Source organism: Herpailurus yagouaroundi, unplaced genomic scaffold, assembly GCF_014898765.1.
Source record: "Herpailurus yagouaroundi ecotype Mexico unplaced genomic scaffold, PumYag 141, whole genome shotgun sequence".
Classification (NCBI taxonomy): Eukaryota; Metazoa; Chordata; class Mammalia; order Carnivora; family Felidae; genus Herpailurus; species Herpailurus yagouaroundi.
In genome coordinates, this window is record NW_024412396.1 from 29,234,518 (window position 1) to 29,243,680 (window position 9,163).

The 9,163-nt window shown below is 38.8% G+C and overlaps 1 protein-coding gene across 1 annotated transcript in view; it reads right to left on the minus strand.

Annotated features, from left to right (window-relative positions):
- The window catches only part of TXNDC16 (thioredoxin domain containing 16), a 125,873-nt gene that overhangs the window by 17,478 nt on the left and 99,232 nt on the right, over nt 1-9,163 (minus strand). Inside the window, exon 19 of the mRNA XM_040478423.1 lies at nt 5,072-5,300. Within this exon, the coding sequence (XP_040334357.1) occupies nt 5,072-5,300 (229 nt within the window). The remainder of the gene's footprint in view (nt 1-5,071; nt 5,301-9,163) is intronic.

Here is a 9,163-nt window from a genome sequence, read left to right on the forward strand (position 1 = left end):
AGAGAGACAGAGCATGAATGGGCGAGGGGCAGAGAGAGAGGGAGACACAGAATCGGAAACAGGCTCCAGGCTCTGAGCCATCAGCCCAGAGCCCGACGCGGGGCTCGAACTCACGGACCGCGAGATCGTGACCTGGCTGAAGTCGGATGCTTAACCGACTGCGCCACCCAGGCGCCCCTAAAGTAGTCCATTTTAAATGGATGGTCACTTTAGTTTGAAAACATCCTAAAAGCACTACATGTTTACTAGTTTCTCCCGTCCCAAAGTTTTATGTCTTTGGTGTCATATTATGCATCTTTTTCTTTTGTGTATCCATTAACTAATAACTTTAGAGATGGTAGATTTGACTACTTTTGTCTTTTAATATTCACTCTAGTTATAAGTGACTGATCCACTATCTTTATGTCTGCTTTTAACAGTGAGATTTTTTTCCTTTCATAACTTCCTTCTAGTTATGGCCTTTTCTTTTCCATTTAAATAAGTCTCTTTAACATTCCTGGTTTACTGGTGATGAACACCTTTAATATTTGTTTGTCTGGCAAATTCTTTGTCTTTCCTTCAACTGTGAATGATAACCTTGCCAAGTAGAGTATTCTGGGTTGAAAGGTTTTCCCTTCAGCACTTTGACTATATTATGCTATTCCCTTCTGGCCTGCAGAGTTTCTGCTGAAAAAATCAGCTGAGAGTTACACCTAAGGGAATACCCATAAGACTAGTTGATTTTCTCTTGCTGCTCTTAAGATTCTCTCTTCATCCTTAATTATTGTCATTTTAATGGTTATGTCTTAGTGTGGACCTCTTTGGATTCACTTGGGGCTCTTTGTGCTTCCTAGATCTGCATGTCTATTTCCTTCCCCAGGTTAGGGAAGTTTTCAGCTATTATTTCTTCAAATGTTTTCTGCCCCTTTCTCCCTCAAGTATCCCATGCCCCCAGAATGCAAATGTTCATCTGCTTGTTGTCTCAGAGATCTATTAAACTATCATCATTTTAATTTTTTCTTTTTGCTTTTCAGCTTGAATGATTTGCACTACCTTTCCATCCATTCTTTGCATTCTCTAATCTACTTTGATTCCCTCTAACATTTTTTTCCTTTCAATTGTATTCTTCAGGTCTGATGGGTTCTTTTTTATAGTTTTTTTTTTTTTTTAGATTCAAGTTTTTATTTACATTCTAGTTACTTAACATAGTGTAATATTAGTTTTAGAAATAAAATTTAGTGATTCATCACTTACATTTAACACCCAGTGCTCAACTAAGTGCCCTTAATATCCATTACTGTTTTAACCCATCCCCCCACCCACCTCTTTATCGGCAACCCTCAATTTGTTCTCTGTAGTTAAGAGTTTATTGTTTGCCTCTCTTTTTGCTTCCCTATGTTCATCTATTTCATTTCTTATATTCCACATGAGTGAAATTATATGGTATTTGTCCTTCTCTGACTTATTTCGCTTAGCATAATATACTCTAGCTCCATCCATACTGTTGCAAATGGCAAGATTTCATTTTTTTTTGATGACTAATGTTCCATTATATGTATGTATGTATATAAATAGATAGACACACACACACACACATTTTCTTTATACATTCATCAGTTAATGGACATTTGAGCTCTTTCCCTAATGTGGCTATTGTTGACAATGCTGCTATAAACATCAAGATGCATATATCCCATCAAATCAATATTTTTATTTCGTCTGGATAAATATCTAGTAGTGTAACTGTTATATTGTAGGGTAGATCTATTTTTAACTTTTAGAGGAACCTTCATACTGTTATCCAGAGTGGCTGCACCAGTTTGCATTTCCAACAATGTTAAGGAGGTTCTCTTTTCTCCACATCCTCACCAACATCTGGTGTTTTGTGTATTGTTAATTTTAGCCATTCTGACAAGTGTGAACTGATACCTCATTGTAGTTTTGATTTGCATTTCCCTGATGATGAGTGATGTTGAGCATATTTTCCTGTGTCATCTGGATATCTTCTTTGGAAAAATGTTCATGTCTTCAGGCCATATCTTAACTGGATTATTTGTTTTTTGGGTGTTCAGTTTGATAAGTTATTTATAAATTTTGGATACTAACACATTATCAGATATGTATGTTGCAAGTATTTTCTCTATTCTGTAGGCTACTTTTTAGTATTGCCCATTGTTTCTTTCCCTGTGCAGATTTTTATCTTGATGAAGTCCCAATAGTTCACTTTTATTTTTGTTTTCCTTGCCTTCGGAGATGTCTCTAGCAAGAAGTTGCTATGACTGATGTCACAAAGAGGCTGTGTTCTCCTCTAGGATTTTTGAGGGTTTCCTGTCTCATACTTAGGTCTTTCATCCATTTTGAATTTATTTTTGTGTATGGTATAAAAAACTGGTCCACTTTCTTTTTTTTTGCATGTTGCTATCTAGTTTTCCCAACACCATTTGATGAAGAGGCTGTCTTTTTTCCAATGGATATTCCTTCCTGCTTTGTCAAATAGTTGACCATATACTTGTGAGTCCATTTCTGGGCATTTTATTCTATTCTATTGATCTATGTGTCTGTTTTTATGCCAGTACCATACTGTCTTGATCACTACATCTTTGTAACATAACTTAAAGTCTGGAATTGTGATGCCTTCAGGTTTGCTTTTCTTTTTTAAGATTGCTTTGGCTATTTTGCATCTTTTCTGGTTCCATACAAATTTTAGGATTGTTTGTTCTAGCTTTGTGAAAAATGCTAGGGATATTTTGGATCAGTTCTAGCAGGTTTTTGGTGGAATGTTTTGTTGGATTTTCCATACAGAGTATCATGTTGTCTGTGAAGAGTGAAAGTTTGACCTCCTCCTGGACGATTTGGATGTCTTTTATTTGTGTTGTTTGATTGCTGAGGCTAAGATTTCCAAAAATATGTTGAATAACAGTGGTGAGAGTGGACATCCCTGTCTTGTTACTGACCTTGGGGGAAGGCTCTCTGTTTTTCCCCACTAAGGATGATATTAGCAATGGGTCTTTCATATATAGCTTTTATGATTTCGAGGTATGATCCTACTATCCCTACTTTATTAAGTTTTTATCAAGAAAGGATGCTGTATTTTGACAAATGCTTTCTCTGCATCCATTGAGAGGATCATTTGGTTCTTGTCCTTTCTTTTATTGATATGATGAATCATATTGATTGTTTTGTGGATATTGAACCAGCCCTGCATCCCAGGTATAAATCACTTGGTTGTGGGGAATAATTTTTTTAATGTGTTATTGGATCTGGTTAGCTAATAACTTGTTGAAGATTTTTGCATCCATGTTCATCAGGAAAGTTGGTCTATAGTTCTCCTTTTTAGTGGGGTCTTTGTCTGCTTTTGGCATCAAGGTAATGCTGGCTTCATAGAAAGAGTTTGGAAGTTTTCCTTCCATTTCTATTTTTTGGAACAGCTTCAAGAGAATAGGTATTAACTCTTCCTTAAATTTTTGGTAGAATACCCCTGGAAAGCAATCTGGCCCTGGACTCTGGTTTTTAGGGAACGTTTTGGTTACTAATTCAATTTCTTTATTGGTTATGGGTCTGTTCAAATTTTCTTTTTTTTTTTTTCTTAATTTTTTTTTTCAACGTTTATTTATTTTTGGGACAGAGAGAGAGATGAGCATGAACGGGGGAGGGGCAGAGAGAGAGGGAGACACAGAATCGGAAACAGGCTCCAGGCTCTGAGCCATCAGCCCAGAGCCCGAAGTGGGGCTCGAACTCACGGACCGTGAGATCGTGACCTGGCTGAAGTCTGAGGCTTAACCGACTGCGCCACCCAGGCGCCCCTCTGTTCAAATTTTCTATTTCTTCCTGTTTCAGAAGACATCCAGATGGCCAACCAACACATGAAATAATGCTCCACATCACTCATCATCAGGGAAATACAAATCAAAATCATAATGAGATACCACCTCACACCTGTCAGAATGGCTAACATTAACAACAGATGCAACAACAGATGTTGGTGAGGATGCAGAGAAAAAGGATCTCTTTTGCACTGCTGGTGGGAATGCAAACTGGTGCAGCCATTCTAGAAAACAGTATGGAGGCTCTTCAAAAAGCTAAAAACAGAACTACCCTACGACCCAGCAATTGCACTACTAGGTATTTATCCAAGGGATACAGGAGTGCTGATGCACAGGGGCACTTGTACCCCAGTGTTTATAGCAGCACTATCAACAATAGCCAAAGTATGGAAAGAGCCCAAAGGTCCATCTATGGATGAATGGATACAGATGTTTTGTGTGTGTGTGTGTGTGTGTGTGTGTGTGTGTGTGTACACACAATGGAGTATTACTCAGCAATCAAAAAGAATGAAACCTTGCCATTTGCAACTACATGGATGGAACTAGAGGGTATTATGCTAAGCTAAATTAGAGAAAGACAAATATCATATGACTTCACTCATATGAGGACTTTAAGATACAAAACAGATGAACATAAGGGAACGAAAGCAAAAATAATATAAAAACAGGGAGGAGAACAAAACATAAGAGACTTAGAAATATGGGGAACAAACAGAGGGTTACTGGAGGGTTTGTGGGAGGGGAGATGGGCTAAATGGGTAAGAAGCATTAAGGAATCTACTCCTGAAATCATTGTTGCACTATATGCTACCTAACATGGATGTAAAATAAAAAAATAAATAAAAATAAAAATAAGTAAATTCTCAACCCAGATATATTTTCTTGTGGTTCCAAATTCTGGCTCTGGACTAAAGGAGATGCTGGTTGGAATCTAAGCTTCCTCATTTACTGGCTAATTATGTGACTTTGAACTAGTTATCTTACTCTTCTAGAGTAACAATACTTCCTATGACTCTTAGGAGAATTCATGAGATAACACATGTGAATCACTAAGTGTTTAATAAATGTTAGTTACTATCATTAAACTTAATGGTAGTAATTTATGGGAGTAATAAATACCCCCAAAAAGACTGTCCCATGGATAGTTCTATCAACATATTAATATTTAGGATACTTATAAACATTACAATTCAATTAATTTTAGCATTCATTAGTTGTAAGTTTAAAAATCTATGAAAATATAGAACTTTGTGTATTAGAAAACTTACTGATAGGACTCTCAAGTCCTGCTTCTAACTTCTTAAGCCACAGTAAAAGGTTTTGTTCGGTGATTGCCTGTTCTGAAGGAAATGCAAATACCTGGCCACCTGAATGCAGATTCACCACAACAATAAGAGGAAGGGGAGGCAGAGCATTAAAGTATGTCTGTAGGATTCCTCTTCCCGCAGGAGTATTCTTTCTACAAAAGGGAGCAATTGAATATGTTAGTATTTCTTTCTATAATAAAATTATGAAAATAATAGTTTGTATAACATTAAACTTTAAATATAGTATCACATCATTAAGTTTATAAAAAGATGTCCTAAAAACTAAGAGGTCTATAACTATGTTATTAGTAGTCAGATTCTTAAAGAAATGGGCACTGTGTTTCTCTTAGGAGAAAAAAAAGACAGTCAGTGATATTTTCATGAAAGCCAGTCATAGTTCAAAGATTTGTCAATTTAGGTTTGATATAATCATTAGGCTCCTCCCAAAGTTGAGCTAAGTGTCTGATCACATGTCAACTCAAAAATTAAATGGTTACAAACTATAAAATAAGATACCTATAATAAATACTACAAATAAAATTGTTTTTCCTCAGATAAAAAGAGAAAGGGGTTAATTTAAAATTAAAAATACTTTTTAAAATTATGAACAAACATGGAAACCATAACTTTTAAGATACCCAGCTTTCCTGGGGCACCTGGGAGGCTCAGTCAGGTAAGTGTCCAGCTTCAGCTCAGGTCCTGATCTCGCAGTTCATGGGTTGGACTCCCATGTCGGGCTCTGTGCTGATAGCTCAGAACCTGGAGCCTGCTTCAGATTCTATGTCTCCCTTGCTCTCTGTCCCTCCCCCGCTTGCACTCTGTCTTTATCTCTCTCTCAAAAATAAATAAACATTAAACAATTTTTTTAGGGGCTGAAGCACGGAAGATGGTGGCGTAGGAGGAGGCTGGGCTCACCTCATCCTGCTGATCACTTAGATTCCAACCCACATCTGCCTAAATAAGCCAGAAAACTGCCAGACTAGCAGAACAGACTCTCTGGAGCCAAGCGTAAACAAGAGGCCCAGGGAAGAAGGTAGGAAAGGTGGAGAGGCGGTGCATGCTACAAGGACTGGTAGGAAGGAGTCAGGGCACTGGAGGGGGAGCCCGTGCGGCAAGGCAGAGCTCCCAAAGTCCGGCCCACAAAAGTAGAGGGGACGGACTGCGTGAGTTCTGATAGTCAGAGGGACTTAATTTCTGGAATGTTAACAGTCAACAGCTCTGCTCTCCAAGAGCAGGGAGGGCAAGAGGATGCTGGGAGAGAGAGTTGTTGAGCCCTGGAAGACAGAGCTCAGCTGCACAGGGAACAAAGGCAGAGGCAAACACCATTTCCCTCTCCCATCCCCCAGCCAAAATTCCAAAGGGAACCGGTTCCCGTCACCAAACTTGCTTGCACCACGCAAACACCCAACGCTGTGCTTCTGTGCATCCATCCCTCTGACTGGTCTGCCTCCCTCCCGGAGCTGCAGGGCTCCTCCTGCAGGGGACCACCCACTGCAAAGCTAGGTAAGCCTGCCCCTCCTGCCCCTGTGCACCTTGTGGATCCACCCTGGCTAATATGCCCTTGGCCAGATCGCATCGAAGCAGCACCACAAGCCTGGCAGTGTGCAAGTAGCCCAGGCAGGGGCCACACCACTCCGCCAGTGAGTCCTGACCCTGGGAGAGGGGAAGATAAGGTTCATACCAGTCTGACTGTGGCCCCAGTGGTGGGCTGGGGGCAGACATCAGGTCTGACTGTGGCCCTGCCAACCAACACAAGTTACTGCCTACAGCACAGGGGAAGTGCCCTGCAGTTTGGAGCTACTGCACGAACTACCCAAAATGACGAAACGGAAGAATTATCCTCAAACGAAACTCCAGGAAGTAGCAACAGCTAACGAATTGATCAAAACTGATTTAAGCAATATAATAGAAAAAGAATTTAGAATAATAGTCATAAAATTAATCACTGGATTGGAAAAAACAGAGGACAGCAGAGATCTATTGCTACAGAAATCAAGGGACTAAGAAATAGTCATGAGACATTAAAAAATGTTATAAACAAGGTGCAACATAAATGGAGGTGGCCATAACATGGACTGAAGAGGCAGAGGAGAGAATAGGTGAATTAGAAGATAAAATTATGCTAAAAGAGGAAGCTGAGAGATAAAAAAAAATCCAGGAGTATGAGGGGAGAATTAGAGAACTAAGTAATGCAATCAAACAGAACAATATCTGTATCATAGGAATTCCAGAAGAAGAAGAGAGAAAGAGGATGAAGGTATACTTGAATAAATCATAGCTGAGAACTTCCCTGATCTGGGAAAGGAAAAAGGCACTGAAATCCAAATGTCACAGAGAACTAGCTTCAGATGTAACTTGAATCAATCTTCTGCACTACATATCAGTGAAACTGGAAAAATACAAGGATAAAGAGAAAATTGTGAAAGCAGCTAAGGGTAAACAGGCTCTAACTTATAAAGGGAGACCTATAAGACTAGTGGCAGACCTATCTACTGAAACTTGGCAGGCCAGAAAGGAATGGCAGGAAATCTTCAATGTGATGAACAGAAAAAATATGCAGCTGAGAATCCTTTATCTAGCAAGTCTGTCACTCAGAAGAGAAGGAGAGATAAAGGTCTTCCCAAACAAACAAAAACTGAAGGAATTCATCACCACTAAACCAGCCCTACAAGAGATCCTAAGGGGGATTCTGTGAGTGACATGTTGCAAGGACCACAAAGTATCAGAGACATCGCTACAAGCATGAAACCTACAGACACCACAATGACTCTAAATCCATATCTTTGAATAATAACACTGAATGTAAATGGACTCAATGCTCCAACCAAAACACACAGGGTATCAAAATGGATAAAACAACAAGACCCATCTATTTCCTGTATACAAGAGACTCATTTTAGACCTGAGGACACCTTCATATTGAAAGTGAGGGGATGGAGAACTATTTATCATGCTACTGGAAGTCAAAAGAAAGCTGCAGTAGCCATACTTACATCAGACAAACTAGACTTTAACTTAAAGGCTGTAACCAGAGATGAAGAGGGCATTATATAATAATTACAGGGTCTATCCATCAGGAAGAGCTAACAATTATAAATGTCTATGTGCCAAATATGGGAGCCCCCAAATATATAAAACAATTCATCACAAAAGTAAACAACCTTACTGATAAGAATGTGGTAACTGCAGGGGATTTTAATACCCCACTTACAACTATGGACAGATCATCTAGACACAGGATCAATAAAGAAACAAGGGCCCTGAATAATACATTGGATCTGATAGACTTCACAGATGTATTTAGAACTCTGCATCCCAAAGCAATAGAATATACTTTCTTCTCGAGTGCACATGGAACAGTCTCCAAGATAGATCACATACTGGGTCACAAAACAGCCCTTCATAAGTATAAAAGAATTGAGATCATACCATGCACACTTTCAGACCACATTGCCATGAAACTTGAAATCAGCCACAGGAAAAAAGTCTGAAAACCTCCAAAAGCTTGGAGGTTAAAGAACACTCTACTAAAGAATGAATGGGTCCACCAGGCAATTAGAGAAGAAATTAAACAATATATGGAAACAAATGAAAATGAAAATACAACAATCCAAATGCTTTGGGATGCAATGAAGGCAGTCCTGAGAGGAAAATACATTGCAATCCAGGCCTATCTCAAGAAACAAGAAAAATTCCAAATACAAAATCTAACAGCACACCTAAAGGAAATAGAAGCAGAACAGCAAAGGCAGCCTAAACCCCGCAGAAGAAGAGAAATAATAGAGATCAGAGCAGAAATAAACAATATAGAATCTTAAAAAACTGTAGAGCAGATCCACGAAACCAAGAGTTGGTTTTTTGAAAAAATAAACAAAATTGACAAACCTCTAGCCAGGCTTCTCAAAAACAAAAGGGAGATGACCCAAATAGATAAAATCATGAATGAAAATGGAATGATTACAACCAATCCCTCAGAGATACAAACAATTATCAGGGAATACTATGAAAAATTATATGCCAACAAATTGGACAACCTGGAAGAAATGGACAAAT